Source organism: Cydia amplana, chromosome 5 (assembly GCF_948474715.1).
Source record: "Cydia amplana chromosome 5, ilCydAmpl1.1, whole genome shotgun sequence".
Taxonomy (NCBI): domain Eukaryota; kingdom Metazoa; phylum Arthropoda; class Insecta; order Lepidoptera; family Tortricidae; genus Cydia; species Cydia amplana.
The window spans coordinates 716,601-738,727 of NC_086073.1; the positions used below are offsets into that span (position 1 = coordinate 716,601).

Here is a 22,127-nt window from a genome sequence, read left to right on the forward strand (position 1 = left end):
CTGATACTTTGTTTGTAGACATTTTTTATGATGTTTATGTATGTTTTGTTCACTCCACAGTCTTTCAGCGCACTCCAGATCGAGCTATGTGTTATACTGTCGAAAGCTTTTGTGTAGTCTACAAAGGCTACGTACAGGGGCCTTTTAAACTCTTTGTATTTCTCGTATATTTGTTCCAATGTATGGACATGGTCCATGGTTGAATATCCTACACGGAATCCGGCTTGCTCTATTGGTTGACTATCTTCAATTTTATGTGATATGCGGCTTAATATTATTGATGTAAAAAGTTTGTATACAGTTGACAGTTGACAGACCTTAGTCAATTTTAAATTATGTGCGGGAATGCAATTTTGGCTTTTTTTCATTCTAAATAATGAAACAAGAGTTTAAACAGTTAAAGCACATAATCTGTTTGTTGTGAGGTGTTTAAAAATTAATGAATTTAACGTGAGAATGTGAAAAAGTTTACAAAATCGACTCGAGTTAAATTATGGACGACCTTGAACTTTCGTAGCAATGTTAGTCAAAAACAAAAACTTATATATTTTATAAATCAGATCAATATGCAAAAACACCGTGGTTGTGTTGTGTGAATGTGATAAAAGTAACTAGCTTATTTTGTTTTTCGTGTTATCTAAGTATATGTTTTGTGTTTGGCGCGGGCGCGAGCGACGGCTGTGCGGTGAGTTTGTTTGGAGCGAAATAGGTGTGTTATTAACAATTTAGCACATCTTTTCATAAAATTGAAATAAAAACATATCCATTTGTAAAATGAACTGCAGTTGGCGTCTATCGGTCGTCCTGATATTCGTAATACCGAAAATCTATGAGAGAGTTCAATGACCGGGTGGACGGAAACCGACATCTAGGTACTTTGCGACGGTTAATTGAATGTGTAGGTTTAGTTTTTGTTTTTTATTGTGAGTGAACACCCATAATACATAGCTACCAGCCGCCCCTGGTCCGGTTCAATATATTTGATTGTGACTGTACACGTACAATATCATTATAAAGATCACCCGCCCGTGACTCAGTTCCACGCATTGTTACGGCACCAAGTATTACTGACTTACTAGAGATAAAGATATTTGTATCTGTGACTATATAGTGTTTATATATTTGAGAGCACCTTCCCTGTTCCAATATATTTGGTGACTATGTACACGCTCTATCATTCATTACAATGTTTTCCCGCTCAGTGCATTTGTGTATGCCTGTGACACAGTTCCTCACATTGTTACAGCACTATGTATTAGTTGTATTTAGTACTGCAAGTTCAGGAGACAAAGGAGTGTATTGACTCTGTTAGTCACCGGTGGGTGAACTAGTGTTGTAATCCTTTTGGTTATTTTATTGTTCCTCACTGAAGCGGTGAGCAAATTTACGATAGCGTCGATGTGTGTTTGTTTTGGATCCAAACATAGCAAAGTCCATGTCCATAGTCTCATGAGAGTCATGAGATGAACGCATCTTGTCTATTATTGAGCAAATGTACACTTATTTCTTCGGCACGCCCTGCATCCTAACTAAAACAATCTCGGCGGTATAATCAAAATAATTTGTAATAAATAAAGTACCTACTTATTTATTTATCGTATTGCAATAGGTACACACAGTTATTAAAACAACACTTAACATCAAAATGTACAATTCCGTAGGTACAAACTCGCGTTTACTGTCAGGTTTCTAAAATCCTCAACTGGACCATTATATCTGGTAACAGGGCACTGAAATACCATATGATGTATGGTCTGTTCTGGGTCTCCACACTCGCACGCCGCCGACTCGCTCCAACCCCCATTTGTGCCAGAGGTAAGCACAGTTGCCGATACCAGTCCTTAGACGGTTCAGTGCACACCATATTTGTCGGCTTTCGTTAAATCCTTTGGGCCGTTCCTGTGTGGTAAACTCAAAGATGGAGTTGTCTACATTATGCTGCTGGGATTCCCATTCTTTTTCCCACGCTTGACTATCATTCCATGCCAGGTTATGTGTATGGAAAGTTTTGGCTGGTGGATTTCGGGAATTGAGTCGGCTATTTTTGAGGTTGTCCAGGTCTTGATGGATAGGCAGCAATAAGTTTCCAGACATTTTGGTGATCTCCCTTGATAGGCATTTTTGTCTGCGAATTCCTGGTGGTGTAGTGCTGCTTAGAGCTGGTAACCAGTAAGTAGGCGTTGGCATGATGCAGCCCGAGATCATCCTCATCGTATGGTTGAGCTCGACCTCAACTCAACTCTGGCCACATAACTTATAGAATAGAATATTAAAACTTAATTAACTCACACCTATCGTGAACATTTACGTGCCATGTGTAGTAATCAAGTCGTCAAGAATTCCAGATTATAATATATTCTGTTCCGGTAAATCATCTACCGCATCGAATTGATATTTGGAATCTAAAAACAAGTCCATTCACTTTAGGTAGGTACTATACAACATTCGGTTAGCACAAACACCTACTCCTATAAAATGTTGACGTAATGCTGTCTCATCAATCAAAATCAACACGAGCGGCGGTACAAACGATGAATGGGCCGTCAACAAAGTCCAAAGTAATCCCAACCTGACCTAAACGCCAGTAATACCACCGTTGTCAACAGCGCTCGATCTTCATTCACAAAACGACTTGCACTTTATTAAATTGCACAACGGGACCTCATCGCGTATCTTAGTTTTAAGATTTACCTCCGACGTTTCGAGGACGGCGTTGTCCCCGTGGTGTCGGAGAAGATCCGGTGGGCAATTCAATAATGTGTAAAAATCGTGAAAGTTTAAATCAGTGACTTGCACTTGTTTCTTATTTCGACCATTTCAGGGGGCCTAATCAAGTTAAAATCGTTAATAGAAAATTCTAATGGGAAGTGAAATTATATGTTTGAGAATGATTAATACGTGACTTCGTTGCACCTGTTACCCCGATATTTTTTTTCTAATCGATCGTCGTTTGTCTTCTTATCATATTGGCTAGGCCTTTTGACCAGTCGTTATCCTTCCGCTGAAAAGGTATAGGTAGGTATAGTATAGGTACTTTGAGCCCTTAAATTTAACTGAGTTACAATTATTATCACTAAACAAAACAAAGATATTACCCCTTTGTCTCACTTTCAAAATGTTACTTTGGATCCTACCGTTTGGCTTATAAAACTGTTCCCCGTGTGGCCTAAATCTCATGAGGAGAAACAAGACTATTTATACAAAATCGTAGGTCAGACGTACACTGGTCTAACTAATAAAAAGCCCGAGTCGCTTTCCATGAATGGTTCCAGTGTCACACCGTCCCGTGATGGTCAAAGTCCATGTTTTCGTGCCTGAGGCCATTCTTGTCCGCGTCCTCACTACAATTGCCTGCTGAACTTTGAGCCGCCATTGTGGGCTTGTTGTGAATTGATAGGCATAGTATACGAATGCGAGCTGTTGTCTTTAGGAATAAGTAACATTGTTTTGGAATCCTGACAACCGACATGTTTGGAAACATGAATGATTATACATATTTACTGTTGCGCTTTTATTCAGCGTATGTTGTATTCGTCATAGTTGTTTTCATGCATAATCCTTGATTCTTCCATTATGGTTCACTGCGTCACGCTTAGGAGGCGGCGATAACTTCAACATGAAAAGATAAAATTTTAACACCTTACGTGTTCGATTAACGAAAAAATAAAAATGCGGGCATTTCCGAACATGTTTGAGAAAATACTTAAGGAACACTGGTAAACCATTTTGATCATCATTCTAACAACTCAACAAAGAGCTTTGTGTTTGCAAAAACGAATTGCTAAAGTTGAAATGAACAAAAGAAACTGAACGTTCCGTCGTTTCGTTCGGAACGCTCTCAGTTCAAACTCCGTTCTGTTCGAATTGCAAACATTTCTAACTGAAGTTGAATTATTCCGCTTGTCGCTTAGTGCATACCTTTTGTACTTAACTTATATTGAGTAACTCGTTTTTCACGCTAAGGTTAATGTGACGTGACGCTGTTGGTCACCCAGTTCCTCAACTATAACTTACATGAACCACCTCGCACTATATGGGACCTTTACTATCTCTTCCGGTGCCCGTTTTTGAGATCCATCTTGTCCTGATTCGTTGCTTACGTCTCAAAGCTAATCATCTCTTGATTTCCTCTCGTCTGCACCTCGCACTAAGATGGGACCTTCACGATCACGTGCGGCATCATTCCCCAGTATTGTGCTGGCAGCGCGTGCGCACGGCAGATCGTCTGTACCTCCAGCGAATAAACACAATCTTAGTGTCAGTGGCGTAAACGATGAAGTAAGTCTTTTTTGGAATTTTAGTTTGGTTTTTTGTCGCTTAAGTTAAACCTTGAAATCCTGATTTTAAATCGTTCATAAGGTAAATCCTGGGGGTTAAGTATTTTCTAACTCAGCACAGTAAAATAACCGGCGAGATTAAAAGTTTTAATTTAAAACTCATCTCATAGAAATTCCACTTGGGTATTTTTCTCGGGGATGCAATTTATTGTTTTAGACAATAAAGGATCCATCCGGATCCGACAGGACCCATAACGCTCGCTTCACACTATGAACCATGATATGATGTGGGTGCTCTGTCTGAAAGCGTTTTATAGGAGCGCGCCGAAACGATCGAAAAATACGCTAGTCTAAAACCGCCCTAATTCTTAAAATCGTCACTTCTTCTGTATTTAATATCTTCATAGATTTCAACTATTTTACCTATCTACCAGTAATTATTCCTGTTCGGAACGCTGTATTAAATTCACACGTTGACCTACTGACCCCTTGCTTACTCATCTGTTGACCGATCATTCGAAGATGTACTAGGAAAACCTAATCTTTTACTACTTCCGTCTATTAAAATGTGTTGTTTATATAACACAACAGTTTTGATACAGATAAAACATAATTAGTCATACGATGTCGGGTTTGAACTGTCAGTGCCAGAAACCTTCAAGTGCCCGATACTTGTCGATCAGGTTTACCTGACAAGAATTCAAAACTGGATCGGTACCTAATCGCAGGCCGTCCGGGCTACCAAATGAAGAATGTACCTTACTGTCTTCTGTTAAGGTACTCGTACAACCTCGATTTCTCAGTTGCAGAAGCAGCCATGATAATTTAAACGAATGTGAAAGACAAACAGACACCGATCCCGTGACGTCAACCGCTAAAATCTATATTGGAAGATGTCTATACCATCATTGCCATTTATATTTTATAGCTCTCTTAACAGCAACGTCAGGGACACAGACAATTTTCATTTCAAATATCGATGTCCCGTCATACATTTTTACATGGGGCATTTAAAAGTGACATGTTTTTATGGTTCTTTTTTTGCCCGACACTTAACCGTCAATGCGTATGCCTTGTTGCAAATATTGCAACGATCAGATGGTCAGTTAAGGATGTTTCTGTTAGTACTTGAAATTCATACGAATCTTTTAATTTACACGAAGCATTCCAAGCATAATTGAGGTCCGTCTTCCCAGTTTTAATGGAATTAACACCACGACCGTGCGGAGGTTGTCTCAATTCCGTCTTAATGTTGTGTCTCAATTAGTTGCCTTGATCACTTGTAGTTAATTCATAAATAATTTTGGATTCTAAATTTGTCTTACCAACTTAATGCCGATCAGTTCCTGTCCTCCCAAACCAAAGTTCGAACCTCGGAAATCCTCGATATTTACCAGGTGCTTGGTGATTACTTGTTGAAGGAAAACAACGATTTTCGTTTTATTTTATCTATGGAACTTGGAAGTGTTTCTTTTGTTCTCAATATGATGAGATCAGTTCAAATAGATCTCCAGTAGATCTTCTTGATAAATATCTTTAATCATCTTTTACTTGCATTGTTCTAATACCCATGGAAAATTGCACATTGTTATACTACTATAGAATTCGCATTTGTTCTACCGAAGTATCACAAATCGTCTCTTTACTGCGTAGTAAGGCTACATTGTTAGTGAAAAGTAATAACCAGAATGAAGTGAGTTTTCCTTCATTAATATTAATGACTTAACTCATTCATAGCGCGATAATGTTTGCGCGACAGATCCTACATACATTCGTTAAATGTAAATATACATACTACTAATAGTTGGACCTTAATGTCTTTGAATTAAGGTTGATGTATTGTCAATTAACAGTGTGGTACCATACTTTATCAGGCAATGTCAGGTCTGATGTTGACCCGGTTCTCTTGACATTGAAACATCCTATCTTTAATGTTACCAACTCCATGATCGTGTTTATCGAAAACAATATAATTAATTTAATTTAATGTATTATGTGTAACAGGCATATTACTAAAAATGCTAAATCCACGGTTTAGTATATGTTATTTAGTTTGCTTATTTGTTAGCATACTTATAATGGTGCATATGCAAAGAATATATATCTATCCGTGTCATTCCTCCGTTTTGGCTTAAGTGTAAGAAATAGATTTTCTACCTTTAAGCTTTTTAAGATTCACTCCCAACTCCCAAAGCAGTTTTTCTATCGTACATTTACCTGCAATAATATGTTACTCCTAGAAGTCCGCAAAAATATGAGAAACCCTCTTATGGCTCTACAAATAAGATCGTGTGATATTTTTGCTGCCTTCGTTGTGTACCTACTCTAGTGAGTTAGGTCGCCTTTACACCTGTAAGTTTGACTTACGTAAGTAGGGACACAGCCATGGTCTAATAAAACATGGTCTTCTCTTCCCAGAGTGTCACTTGCCTACGTCACAATAACATTGCCACTTTATTTCAACATAACATGTTACATGGGTACATTATATCTATGGTTAATAAGTTAAAATATTTCTTTATAATTTTATATTTTTCATTTATTTGTATTTTATCTTAAATTTTACAATAACACGTCATTTTTCATTATTCGTTAGCAATATCTTCCGATTCACGAAAGAAATTTCAGACGTTCGGATAATTCTGTTTACACTACTGGCAACACAGGATAGCGCTGTCACAGTTGACAATCCGCCATTTTGTCCCTGACCGTCTTCCTTGTCGAACGCGTGTTAATTGTTATTTCCTTCTCGCTCAGTGTCAGCAGTCGCAGTGTTTTCCAAACTTTTCACGTCGTAAGCTTGGTAATTAATGTTTTGTTACGAAAATGGTTGGCTGTTCTATTCGGAACTGTAAGAGTAGGGGTGAAAAGGGCAGTATAGATTTGTTTTATTTTACTATGTTTCTACATGAATAACTTAAAATTAATGCCGTTAAAATAATTTTCACCGTTGGTTAAAATTCTCCCACATTTTAAAGTTTGAGAACCTGTAAACAGCATGATGACGTAGGCAAGTGACAGTTAGGTCATTCGCGAATCTCGGAAGAGAGTACCAGGCGGAGTATATTATTATACCATGGACACAGCTATACCACAGAATGAGAGATGAATATCGTTATCTCATTCTAACAAACAGCTTTGTCCCTATTTACGTAAGTAAAACTTACAGGTGTAAGGCCGCCAGGCGGCCTTAACTTTATACTTGATAGTATATATATATACCAAAAAAGCAGACAATGTCCAAAATATCTATCTGTAATATCTGTATGATCCATTTATTAAGCAACGTCATTAAAATATGCAACTGCAATTCTACAAATGCATTGTGTTTAGCATAGGTAACTGTCGTAGGCAGAATAACGTTCGAGTTAGCTGTCCACTCCGCCAGTTAAATATAGTGGGAGGCGCGTCGCAGGTGTGGTTCACTGTTTTTCATAGAAACTTTTTTAGACCGAATATTTAGCTAACCGGTTTCACTGAGGCAATGACCGAATTTGCGTTTGCAATTTCAGCACGTTTTCAGTTTAGTCAGTCAACGTAGAATATAAATGATGACTAATGCATTTAAAACAACATCTGGAGATATGACTAACGAGTGCAACTGACGGAACTGCTTACTGCTGCTGCTGCTGCTGGTATTGCTTTTATCAGACCAACCGGTTTTTTTTTAAGTTATACTTACTGGCATATCGCATATCTATTGGTCTTTCCTTTTGGGTTTAAGAGTCTACTTGAAAAGTAAACTGGCAGAATTTGTCTTTCCCGTCCTGTCAGTCACTGAAGTAGCTCAAATGACAAAATTATATCATTCGTTTATTCTATTTCAGTCTGTGTTATACCTAACCGAATTTAGTGTTTTGTTTTCACAACACTTTCACATGAATAAGTCAACATGAATAAAGTTACATCTGTTATTTCTCAAAAAATAAAACCCGATGTTCCAATTAGAGTTTTCCAATAACAAGCTTCCTGTTCGCTATCAGTTTTTATGCCATGATGTTGCCGTTACGTAATTGAATACAAATAGAACCAGCTTGTTAATCTTTGGTTCGGGTTCGGTCGGGTCAGTCAAGGTCGATAGGTGATAGTAAACATCGCATGCGAATGTCGCTTGATAAAGTGTGTCAAATCTTTTACTCGTCAGATGAAATGATGATTTGCACCATCCCAATAACCCGCGGTTGAGCGCTTAAACCGTTAACCCAGTGCCAAAAAGTTCTGGTAACCATGGTAACTCCAGGTTTAAGTACAAAAAATTTAGAATATCAAAATACACAAAAATCCATAAAAATAAACGAAATAATTCAGGGGACAAAAGTAAAGTATTTATTAATTGTAAACTGTGTACATAAGATATGTCAGTGTTTAACAATCTTTTCCTGCGGGCTAAGCACGGTTCCATTTTTATCCACTATCACTATGCCCGTCACTTTTGCACTTACATACTTGTTAGAACGTGACAGGCATGGTGACAAACGATAAAAGCGAGCGTGCTACTAGGGCTGAAGAATAAGTATCTTATCTTATCAATGTTATTTATTAACTTAACGATTTTCTTTTGTTACAGGTCAAAGCAGACAGAAATGTTTATAGACGAAAACGAAGTGTAAGTACCTACATCAGTCACTATACATGTTTACATCAACTGTTTATGAGATAGGTCAACAACAACAACAAGCTCTGCCGGGTTCCGCCGCTTGAAAGCTTTTTAAGAGCCAACAGGAGTGGTCATTTCTCCATACAAACGTACTCGACTGTTTCCTCCGTGGGTTTTGAAGCTAGAGCAATGATTTTTTTAACACAGATTAATATTGTCAATATCTGTGTCGGACCGTTTTGCTTTTTTTGATATTTTTGTTTTTTATGGCGCTAGAGCCCTTCAAAAATGGCCAAAATGGCCTAATCGACTATGCCGCAATGAGAGGCGTGGTATTAAAAACTGATATCAATTAACCAAAAAAGCAAAACGGTCCGACACAGATAATTTTATAATCATTTAGATTTCCAAATTTGGTTACGATTGGTTAAGTTTTGGAGGAGGAAACAGTCGAGTACGAAACCTCGATTTTTGAGATTTTTACGCAGGATTTTTCGCCTTGTCCTTATCGCACTAGTTTCAGGAGCCGCTTCCGTTAGCGAGACGGGTATATTTACCTAAAATATTTAAATCTCAGCTCCTGTTGGCTCTTAATGGGGACGTTATACGTCACCTCTCCCACACTCCCCACAGATATCTACCTACTCGTGGAAATGGATACCTGTGGCGACGAACGGGATGACTGGACACTATCATATAAGTGTAGTGCCATTCATTGTAATAATCTGTAGCGGCGATATATATTGAGAGGTCAAACTTACATAAATCCAGAAGCGCCTTGGCGGACCGCGTGGTGGTCTATGTATGGTGATTTGGAAATCCTCTGCTTTTATCGACAGCTGCATATATCCATGAGGGGCACTGGGTCACTGAGTACTTTCTGATTGATTTTCACTTAAATTGCAGCGACAGAACTCGAGATATAAATTATTTTAACCGGAGCGCGGAGCGATCGCAGCCATTTCGATTCAACGGCAAGAGAAGTTTTTTTTTTATCTTCGCTAGGTGGCGCGGTCATAGGTCGCGCCGGAAGTAAGGGCTTTGAGATAAATGTAGTTGCCAACTCAAAAACATCTCGCTAACATACATGAAAATATATTCTATCCTAATTGTGTTGCTTTGTATGTAAGAAAAAATACCTATCTAAATATGCATAGAAATTAATTAATACTAATCTGTTCCTCGACGGAACATGCCGCTCACCTTAAAAGCACGTAGTGACTTTTAAAAGTAACGTTACGAAAGTTTAGAAAGATAAGAAACCTATACCTAACTTAAATGCTAACATTAAGAGTCGTAACGATAGTAGGAATTATTCTAAAGGTAAAGGACAGACCTTAACTACGGGTCGTTTGAACAACGTGTTCCCACTTTTTAAAGTTACGACGCGAATAACTTGATCAGTGCCCGGATGGACAGCATGAACGCGTGCGAGTTTCCACTGTAACGGCGGCAAGTGGTCATCGCATACTACAACAACAGTGCCTTCACGGATGGCGGGACCGCGATCTTGAAGCCACTTTGTACTCTGTTGCAGTTGATGGAGATATTCGCGACTCCATCGATGCCAGAAATGCTGGACAGCTTGCTGTACCCAGCGCCAACGCGTAAGACGACTAGGGTTTTCGTCAATCAAGGAAACGTCCGGTAGGGCCGTTAAGGGCTCTCCGATTAAGAAATGAGCCGGCGTAAGGGGCAACGGATCAGAAGAGTCCGAACTTAGCACGCACAGCGGCCGACTGTTCAGTACCGCTTCAATTTGACAGGTCAGCGTGTGCATAGAATCATATGTTTGCGTTTGTGTACCAATTACGCGGTATAAATGGGTTTTGAAACTCTTCACAGCCGCTTCGAATAGTCCACCGAAATGGCTAGCATACGGTGGCTGAAAATGCCAAGTTAATCCTTGTTCTAAGGTTTGTTGGTTGAGAGCGCTCATGACCGAATCGTTACGTAAGAACGCGTATAATTCTTTAAGGTAATTATTACAACCAACAAAGTTACGTCCGCAATCGGTATATATGTCTGTACAATATCCTCGGCGGGACGTGAAACGACGCAACGCGGCTAAAAAACCTTCCGTAGAAAGTTCGGAAACTAACTCAAGATGTACAGCTTTAACACTCATACATACGAAAACCGCAACATAACATTTTATTATTTTTGCATTACGAACTTTATTAGCGCGAACGTAGAATGGCCCACAAAAATCGCACGAAGTTTTACTAAATACGCGCGCGGGGCGCAAGCGAACCGAGGGAAGCATGCCCATGCGAGGTTGCACGCGAGTAGGTCGTGCGCGGAAACATGGAATACACCGATGCACGCGCAGACGCACAATATCGCGACCCGAAATGATCCAATATCGCTGTAAGAGCGAGTTTTGCACGCACTGCGGACCGGCATGCAATTCGTGTATATGAACATCGTCAATGATAAGATTTGTAAGAGGATGTCGTTTCGGTAAAATTAATTGATGTTTTGATTCATAAGGTAAAAACGATTTATGAATGCGTCCGCCGACGCGTAATAATCCCTCACTATCTATAATAGGCGCGAGACGCCGCAAACGTAAGGAAGGGGATTTATTTGACGAAATATTTTTAATGTCGTCGTCGAACACTTGTTGTTGCGTAATCAATATGAGTCGCTTTAATGCAAAGTAGTACTCTGGTACGGTGATGTACTCCGGGAGCGTTTGCTTATGTTTTCTACATTTATTATAGAAACGAAATATCAATGCCGTGACGCGAACTAATTTACCTAGCGACGAAAATCGCGTAATAAGAGTATCATCGTCCGGGGAAGTAGGTAGTGCGGACACACATGCACAATTAACATTTGTCGATTCATTTTTATTGCGTTTTTCCTCAGTTGTGTTTACTACCGGTTTTTGTATAGGCCAGGAGTCGTGACTTTGTTGGAGCCATGTAGGACCATGGAGCCACAAGTCATTTTGTACGAGCGCGGCGGGCAGCAGACCGCGCGACGCCGGGTCAGCGCTGTTGTCAGCTGACGGGACGTGACGCCAGCAGCTCGCCGGAACACGGGACAAAATCTCACTGGTGCGGTTAGAGACAAACGTTTTCCATTCGTGCGGGGGTGACTTAAGCCACGCGAGCGCGACGGAACTATCTGACCACGCGTACACTTGATCGGGGCGAATGCGATCACCGTAAATACGCATTACTCGTTCTATCAATTTTGACAGGATCACGCATCCCATTAATTCCATTTTCGGGATAGTAAGGCAAATCCGAAGAGGTGCTACGCGGGTTCGAGCTATGACTAAATAAGTTTGAACCTTACCGGTATTGTCCGTAAGACGTATATAAACACATGCGGCATATGCAATTTGGCTTGCGTCTGCAAATCCGTGAATTTCGATTGAATCGAAGTCGTCAATATTAAAAATATGACGAGGAAATGAAATTTGAGATAAGAGCGGGAGCTCGCTAACAAAACTCGTCCATGAGTTAACTATATCGATAGGGACTTCGGCGTCCCAGGGAACCTTTGCTAACCATAGCAATTGAATTAGATGTTTGGCAAACAATGTTACCGGAGATAATAACCCGAGTGGGTCGTAAATTTTTGCAATTTCCGAGAGAATTGCCCGCTTCGTACAGGCCTTAGAAGTACTTTGTACTTTGAAACTAAATGAGTCTGATCCCGGATTCCATTGAAGTCCAAGGACTTTGACCCCTTTGTCATTTTCCATTTCGGCAAAATGAACATTATCGCGCCGCTCACCATGAGAATCTGGGGATCGCGTACCAGCGAGAATAGCGGGCGAGTTACTTTGCCATTTACGTAATTCGAACCCGGCCGTGGCACAAATACCTATCAGCTCCTGCTGCAGAGCGAGGGCCTCGGCTATGGTATCTGCACCGGTCACCACATCGTCGACAAAGACGTCATTTAGTAAGACTGGTGAGGCGAGTGGGAAACGCTCAGCTTCATCATGAGCTAGCTGTTTGATTGTGCGTAATGCGAGATAGGGGGAACTACTTACACCGAATGTGACGGTACGAAGCCTATAGTCGCGCAGAGGCTCCTCGGGCGATTGACGCCAAAGGATGCGCTGAAAGTCCCTATCACTTTCACGCACAAGAATATTGCGATACATCTGTTTGATGTCGGAACAAAATGCAATGTTATGCACTCTGAACTTTAGAAGAACGTCAACGATGTCTAAGTGTAACTTAGGACCCGTTAACAAAGTGTCGTTCAAGGAGTGTCCACTTGTCGTGCGACACCCAGCATCATATACTACGCGTGTGCGTGTAGTTTCGGAAATTTTTGACACAGAATGGTGGGGTAGGTAATAACTCGCGCCAGTGGGGGGGTTATCGTCCGCGAGCTCCATGTGGTTGAGATCCACGTACTCCTGGAGGCACGCGTGATAATCCGCCTTCAACTGGGGGTTACGTTCTAGACGGTATTCCAATTTATGGAATCGTGCTAGAGCAATTTGCCGAGACTCGCCGAGCGGCGGTGCGTCGGGCTTGAATGGCAGAGCGACTACGTATCGCCCTGTGTCGTCGCGCTTATGCGTCTTTTGAAAAAAGGATTCGCATAGCTTTTCTTCGGGAGTGTAACTCCGCAACTCTGGTACTGACTCCAGCTCCCAAAACTTCTGAAGATTGTCGTTGTCGAACGACGTAAAACAAGTATGGCGTGGAATCGAAACATTGGAAGTAAAGTTCACTTTACCTCCTAGCAAATAACCAAACACACTATTAATTGCGGTGGGCGTTCCAGGTTTACCCCTGACAATGCCATCGCGAACAATATCCATGAAGATATCCTCGCCTAGTATCATATCAACCGGCTGAGGTTTATGAAATTCAGGGTCGGCCAAAGCGAGGCCCTGCAAATGAGGCCAATCAGCGAGAGGTGCTAGTGGTACACTAGGCATTTGGCGGGTTAACTTCGCCAGAATAGAAGCCTCTAACGGAATAATCGGACTTTGTTTGCCCTTAGGCGAAATTGAGCACACGAAGGTACCCCTAGGTTCCAGCGGCAAGTCGCCGACACCGACCAAAGGCTCGCTATCGTGATGTCGCGGTAAATTAAGTCGTTGCATACACGATTCTGTAATTAGAGCTGCTTGTGAACCCCCATCTATCATACAGCGAATAGTAGCAATTTTATTGCCTTCGTAATAAAGGTCAACCAACGCTGTTGACAATAGAACCGTGCTAGGCCGTTTACCTACATTACCTAAACTCTGTTCGTTTACGCCGTGAACTGCAGACGGGCTGCTAGGGCCGGGCTGCTCCGTAAGAGCGAGCGAGACGGCAACTGATTCCGCAGCTTCATTGATAGCCGGTCGCGGAATGTTTGATTCTAAATGAATTAACGTATGGTGTCTTTTATTGCACTTACGACACTTAAAACTTGATTTACAATTCCTTAAGTCGTGCCCGGGGCATAAACAATTGTAACATACATTATTTGTTTGAACAAATGCAAATCTATCTTTGATTGATAAGTCTAGAAACTCCAAACATTTATTAAGTGAGTGCATTCCTTTACACTTCAAGCAAGATCGAACCTTATTTGTATCGTTGTAAGGTCGACTTTGGGCTGACGCCGTACTTGTTGCAAAAACACGCTTGGGTGTTATTTGATTTGAATTTAAATTTGGGTTATTTTTACTACTTAAGGAATTGTTTCGAGTGGACTGTGTATTGGAAACTGAAATCATCTGTTCCGCGGAAAGTTCGCGTTCGAGGAAAGCAATTAGGCCTTGAACTTTAGGTATTTCGCCCGGGTTGGTTAAGGAACGTTCATATTCTTTTCGGGTATTAACGGGAATCTTACGTAACAATAAATTTAACAGAACGAAGTCCCATTCCTTAACTGGAAAGTCCATTACTTCCAGAGCCTTTATGTTTTCATGATAAACATTTAGTAAATTTCTCATAGCAACAGCTGATCGCGCGGAACAAATATCTATATCGAACAACTTATCCAGATGTTGTGATGCGATAATGCGTTTATTGTCATAACGAGACTTTAGAATATCGAGCGCAATTGCATAATTACTTTCCGTTATGGGAATTGATTTAATTAAATTATGTGGCTCGTTTTTAACGGAAAGGAGCAAATACCTAAACTTCTCCGCATCCGTGTAGGCATTGTTATTGTGTACCAGCGATTGAAATAAATCGAAAAAGGCAGGCCAACCAGTCGGTTCACCGTGATATTCGGGAAGCGATAATTTGGGTAAATTTCGACGATCGTTGCTAAGCGTATCGTTGGGGGTAAGTACGCGGCTGGCGCGACGCCTTTCTACGTCTACCTCCTTTAGATTATTTAAATGCGTAACTATCGCGTAATACAAGTCGTTAAAATCGTTACGAATCTTAATATTGGCTTCTTTGTTGAAGCTTTGCAATTTAATTAACGCTTTTTCGATTTTAGTTTGAATCTTAGTAAACTTTCGCTGATGCACTGTTAAATCTGTAGTTCGTGAACGGAATTGATCTGTATTTGTCGCTGCGAACTGTAATGTTCTCTTTAATTCGTCGAGAATTAGATCTCGTTCGAATATGTCTTGTGTAATACACGATGTGTCGGCTTCAGCATTGCCGTCTGTAGGGTTTGGGACCATTTTGCGAGACAAAGATGGCGGAAATGACAATACTAAATTGAACTACAAACGTGTCTAAATGAAAAACTGGGTACGAAATACCGCAAATTACAAAAGCAACACAACCAGAGAAAGAAAGATCCGGATCGAACGGATCAAAAAACTATGTAGCGGCGATATATATTGAGAGGTCAAACTTACATAAATCCAGAAGCGCCTTGGCGGACCGCGTGGTGGTCTATGTATGGTGATTTGGAAATCCTCTGCTTTTATCGACAGCTGCATATATCCATGAGGGGCACTGGGTCACTGAGTACTTTCTGGTTGATTTTCACTTAAATTGCAGCGACAGAACTCGAGATATAAATTATTTTAACCGGAGCGCGGAGCGATCGCAGCCATTTCGATTCAACGGCAAGAGAAGTTTTTTTTTTATCTTCGCTAGGTGGCGCGGTCATAGGTCGCGCCGGAAGTAAGGGCTTTGAGATAAATGTAGTTGCCAACTCAAAAACATCTCGCTAACATACATGAAAATATATTCTATCCTAATTGTGTTGCTTTGTATGTAAGAAAAAATACCTATCTAAATATGCATAGAAATTAATTAATACTAATCTGTTCCTCGACGGAACATAATCATATAATTGATATTTTGCATTATTTTTACTTTAAAAATTAAATTCGCGATAGTGAAGGTTAAAGTTTGTGCATAATTGATTGCAGTTGACGCACATTGCATGTTGCCAACAGAGTGAGTGTCATGATTTGATTGGTTACTAACTCAATACTATCTTGAATTATCTTATCCAGGTTTTTTTTAAGTCCTTGTGAATGTTGTACCACATCGAAGAGCAATTAGAACGGGTAGTTAGTAATGGGATGTGACCCATTTTTATTTTTATTCGAATTTACCTATCATAGAACCTATCATACAGTGGAAATATAATAAGGACACAGGCACACAATAAATAATATACAGATAAACCTCGCACAGGCAATAAGCGATATTCAGACAATTTTATTCAGAATAGGTCATTAACTCTTTACATACAGACAGCCCGTTTACAATCTTTAATAATAGACTGATTAGCCTATATCTAAGCCTAGCCTTGTGTGGGGTAAGATATACAAAAACTCCGTTACCCGGATTATTAGAGTAGTTAGGACACTTACTGGAACGAGAAATTGTATGTAAGAGTGCAGAAAACCGTACCCGCAAAAAACTGTACGTCAGTGGGAAAGAGCTAGCTCTGACGTACACTGACGTACAGTTTTTTGCGGGTACGGTTTTCTGCAGGATCCAGTTTTCTGTAGTATGCGTGCAGTATCCCGCAAACAGAACGCTCGTGTGAACGTTACTATATTAGCACGTATACTACTAAAACGGGATCCTGCCGAAAACTGTACCCGCAAAAAACTGGACGTCAGTGGGAAACAGCTCTCCTAATAGCAATTTTCCGATATTTTCCATGAAGCCTCGTCTTAATGTTGGCCTTGCTGCGGAAAATCTTCAGTTTAACTATTTTCTATCCTTAATTCTGTAATAGTCTGTAGTCTGTTTTGACATGTTATAAGGAAATAGTTACAAAAGTCCTCACCGCAAAATTTCTTGCGGTTTGATTCGACTTTGGATTTTAGGTACTTAACGAACCAATAACATTGTAGTCATAGCCACCCACCGAACGGGCGGAGTCGCAGCGCATTTCACATTTGTAATTTTGTACGGCCGCAAGCTCCACTCACTCCACTCCATCGCTTCTGCCAGTGCCAATACATGATGTATAGGCACAGTGCACATTGAAAATGCGCTCCGGCGCGGCGCAGCCCGATTCCAGCCGATCGGTGGGAATCGTATTCTTGTAAAGCATGTAAAACCAAAACTATCTTATAAAATATATAGTATTATCTTATTCAATTATTTAACCAATACAAAATATAAAATTAATGGTACATTCGGAGTATAATAGTAAATAAAATGTATTTTTTTGTGTGACTTGCTATTATTTTCTTTTACGAGTTGATCCGTAGCCGTCAGGTGTTTGACCGATATGTAAATAACTAACACGGATTTACTGTAATCTACCATATCAATACCACATTTCGTAACATCTAGCCGGGTCCGTCTTGAAATCCGTCTCACAACTTATCTGATAACGTATCGCGTATTAGATAAATACACTAGCCCTACGTTATAATAATCATAGTCAGTCGTGTTTCATACTTTGTGCGCATAGGATGATTTCTGTTAAACGATACGGGTGAGTGATTATGATTGAGTATATCACTGAATTAATTGCTAGATCATATAATATCAGTTTGAAATGCCATTTTACTACACAATCATCCTGATTTTTTACCAATTTAGTATACAATAAGTACAATGTCAATAACACTTTTGTTCTAAATAAAAATTGTTTAGATTACATCGAAGTAAAAGTGTTACGGCGGGCCTTAGGAGGATATAATAAAATGAAAGTTTTAGAGATAGATTTTTCTACGATAGTCGATATCTATGTAGTTATTGTGCCAACAATCCTTAGTGTGCAGCTTTTAATTTTCAACTTAAAGTTTCGACTTCTTTACCATCTTTATCAATAGATACCCTACTGGAAACATTAAAGACCTAACGCCTTCCTAATCATATTGATGTGGTATCTGGCTTTTTATGTTTATATTAAAAGGAAGTAACTCAAACGATGTAGAATCACTGATTTATTATGTATGTATGTATGCATAGAGTCGTCCTAATATAAACAGAAAAGTTCTCTAGAGACGTTTTCTAAATGCTAGCCCATTTATTTACGGTTTTTGGACAAATTACTCTTGGCGTCAGTTTATCCCTAGGGCGGTCCAGCATTTTATGACACACGTACATTTACGGCCTTATTCATAAACGTCTGCTAAGTTAATCAGCTGATGATCGTCGTTTGTCCCTCTCTATGGCATAACGACATATAGGGACAAACGACGATCGTCAACTGATTAAGTTAGCGGCCGTTTATGAATAACGCCATTAATGGATAAATAGGCTACACAACAACGCGAAACAACGCGAAATAGTCATAGGTAATTGTGATTACAATATTATAGTTCGTTTTTTTAGCATTAGAAAGAACTTGAAAGATGGTAAGCGATTATGACATGTCTTTTAATTGAAAAACACCTTTTAAAAATCAATAACTATTACTTATGAAAGCAGACAGACTATAAAAGATCGTATTAGATTCATAATTGTTACATATTTACCGTAACTTATTTTTAAAATGTGTTTTTCAATTAAAAGACACATCAAGATTGTTTACCTTATTTCTAATGCTAAAAAAACGAACTATAGTAGAGTCTGTGCGGAAAGAGAAGAGTCGTGTAATGTATTGGGCCCCATACATTCCACGACTTCTCTTTCCGCACAGAGTCTAAAAAAGGTAAGTAACCTTATAGACTAGCTAGAAGATACATAAGTAGGTATGTATAGGTTTGGCGGGTATGGTAGTATGGCTACCACCAGTACTATTACCATCAGTTTGTCACTGACATAAACGCCGTCGAGAACGTAATTTACTTTCTATACATCCCGTTTGCACTAATATGCGAGTGCGAGCGAGATATATAGAAAGTAAATTACGTTCTCGACGGCGTTTATGTCAGTGACAAACTGATGGTAACCGTACAGTTTTGACATTGACATATTCGCTCACGACTACGTAAATTACTTTCTATACATCTCGCTTGCACTAATACGCGAGTACGCAGTTGCATAAAAGGAAAGTTACGTAGACGTGAGCGAATATGTCAATGTCAAAACTGGTGTTAGCGGTAAAGGTGCATGGGGCAAGTAGTTGCTTACTAACATCTAGGTAATTTGAATGTAGATAAAGTTTTCATAGTCACTTTACTTCCGATTACCGCTTCAGACTTTGCCCGTCTTATTTTCTTCGACCCACTATCAATAAAGGTTAACTATGTATCGTCTATCACATCCTGATACGATATTGCCTATTTGCCTTACTAAGTGGACACAGTTGACTATTCGTATATCTTATATCAAGGGTATAATGTCTATCAATGTTCATTTATGAGTGTAACTGACACTACCGATTCACCTTGAGAGGTTACTTTTTATGCACTTTTAATTGCATCGTAATGAGACTGCCGTAAATTATGAATTATTCTCTTTTGCACTTTGGAACATTTTTGTTCGAAAAATTGATTATTTAGTGTGCCGAACGGTGCAGTTAGTGCATATATTTTAAAGTAATAAATATTTTACATTCTTTATGAAGCCACAGGCAATCACCAAAAATAGGGATTACCTTCTGCCGAATGTGTTTAATAATGCAAGCCTTAATTTTGGTTTCGGTAATGGTATTATCTACTCCTAAGTACTTACTTATTACATGAACTACGCATCTGATGGTTGTTCTTTTAACATCTATCGTGTCGTGTGTTATCATCGCACTTACTCCTTTCATCAGCTTGGCCAAAAATACTTTCGTATGTCCGGATGTAGATACTTACTCCTCTACAGGTCGCAATCCTCAACCGATTCTCGTAAAATTTTGTAAGTAGGTTGGATGTTTAAATAGTTTTTTTTGTCGATTCAGTTTATGGAAGTTTTTCAAAATGCCAAGTTACATTTCGGATATTTTGACCTTAGTCTTCTGTAGAGACCTGTTCAAGCCTTGGAGGATATAATCAAACGGAGACGCCATGTCTGTAATTTTCTGTACAAAACAGTCTGCCGATTTTTGCGGGGGAGGGGAACGTCAAATGTATGCGTAACGTAAAAATAGCCATGTCAGATAAACGTCAGTCCATACATTATGTATGACCGTTGGCCGCCTATTTTCGACAGAGGGGAAAGCCTGTTAATGGCTACTCCGTTTAGTTGTATCCTCCAAGGTTCAAGCGATCGCTTCAGTACGTTAACTTAACTAGTATGTTTTGCTGTTACTATGCCAGTAGACTAGGAACGTGTAAAAAAACTTATCCTCATTACATTTCATTACTATTATACCAATTGTTACTCACATGATGTAACAGAAGCTGTCATGCGAAGCGTTTGCCTACTTTCACCGCTGGGCCGATGGACCAGAAACTAGCCTAATGCCGACGATTTAGGGAATAGTGCACTTTCAGCCAACGTCGTAAGGGCTTTTTGATTACACTCAAAGTTGGTTATTGCCCTTTAGGAGAAAATTTCTAGTAGTTTCTACAATATGTTTTAACATTGAATAATTTTACGGTTTAGACTCACTTGTTTTAAGTCACTCGCGCAGTCACAGTTTAAATTCGATTAATATGTTTTAACCTTTGACTCAATTACTTTAGTCTAGAAACTTCTTGTAGAAGTCAGCTCTAAGTTAAAACGAGGCCGGCTAAGTTGTGTTTTTATGATTAAGTAGACGGTTATATTCGCCAATTTTGTACTAAAATACTTAACTTAAATAACAAATTATGACAGAGGATCAAATCAAAACACTTGTTCCACCAAAATAAACAAGATTTCAACCTAAATAAATAACAAAGAATGTCAAAACGATTAAACCAGAAATTGTTTCATTGCTCTTAATGATAATATGTACAATTAATACTGAACTAAATTGACACAGTGACATAAATTGTATGAGAAACTAATCCTTTCGCCTAATAGTGATTAATATTAGTAGTCGCTTGTAAACATTGACAAGTCATTCCGATTAATGGAAATAAAACAAAACTTATTAAGGTGTTGCTGGACAGAGATGTTTTCTAAGGGTATTCGCAACTATATGTACTGTACGGCTACCAACAGTTTGGCACTGACATAAACGCCGTCGAGAACGTAATTTACTTTCACATTTACTTTCTATACATCTCGCTCGTACTCGCATATTTGTGCAAACGAGATGTATAGAAAGTAAATTACGTTCTCGATAGCGTAAATGTCAGTTTTGACACTGTCAGTGACTCATGGTATGGGCTCTGCCCTCATCTAACTTGCAATCAAAATGAACTAGGTATTAGTTATCTGTAAATTATAAATATAGTCTGCTACTACGGTACTAACAGCAATACAACTGATCATTGGTACACCTTATTTCAATTCAATAAGGTTTACAATCCGTCAATTGTCAGTGTTGACGCCATCGTCAACTGTACCATTACGTCAAAGATTTTAATTTCCGCACCATTTCGTACCTTGTCACAGTGACAATCAATACAAAAGTAGCTTGGGACCTCATGCCATTGTCACTGTGACAAGGTACGAAATGGTGTGGAAATTAAATTCCTTGACCATACATATCGTTAGGAAAACCGGCCAAGTGCGAGTCGGACTCGCGCACGGAGGGTTCCGCACCATCAACAAAAAATTGAGCAAAACAAGCAAAAAAACGGTCACCCATCCAAGTACTGACCCCGCCCGACGTTGCTTAACTTCGGTCAAAAATCACGTTTGTTGTATGGGAGCCTCACTTAAATCTTTATTTTATTCTGTTTTTAGTATTTGTTGTTATAGCGGCAACAGAAATACACCATCTGTGAAAATTTCAACTGTCTAGCTATCACGGTTCGTGAGATACAGCCTGGTGACAGACGGACGGACGGACGGACGGACGGACGGACGGACAGCGGAGTCTTAGTAATAGGGTCCCGTTTTTACCCTTTGGGTACG

General features: G+C 39.6%; 1 protein-coding gene across 1 annotated transcript in view; it reads left to right on the forward strand.

Annotated features, from left to right (window-relative positions):
• LOC134647815 (long-chain-fatty-acid--CoA ligase 4) overlaps window positions 1–22,127 on the forward strand; it is an 85,098-nt gene that overhangs the window by 13,114 nt on the left and 49,857 nt on the right. Inside the window, exon 2 of the mRNA XM_063502142.1 lies at window positions 8,845–8,883. Coding sequence (XP_063358212.1) covers window positions 8,861–8,883 — 23 coding nt within the window. The 5' untranslated portion in view covers window positions 8,845–8,860. The remainder of the gene's footprint in view (window positions 1–8,844; window positions 8,884–22,127) is intronic.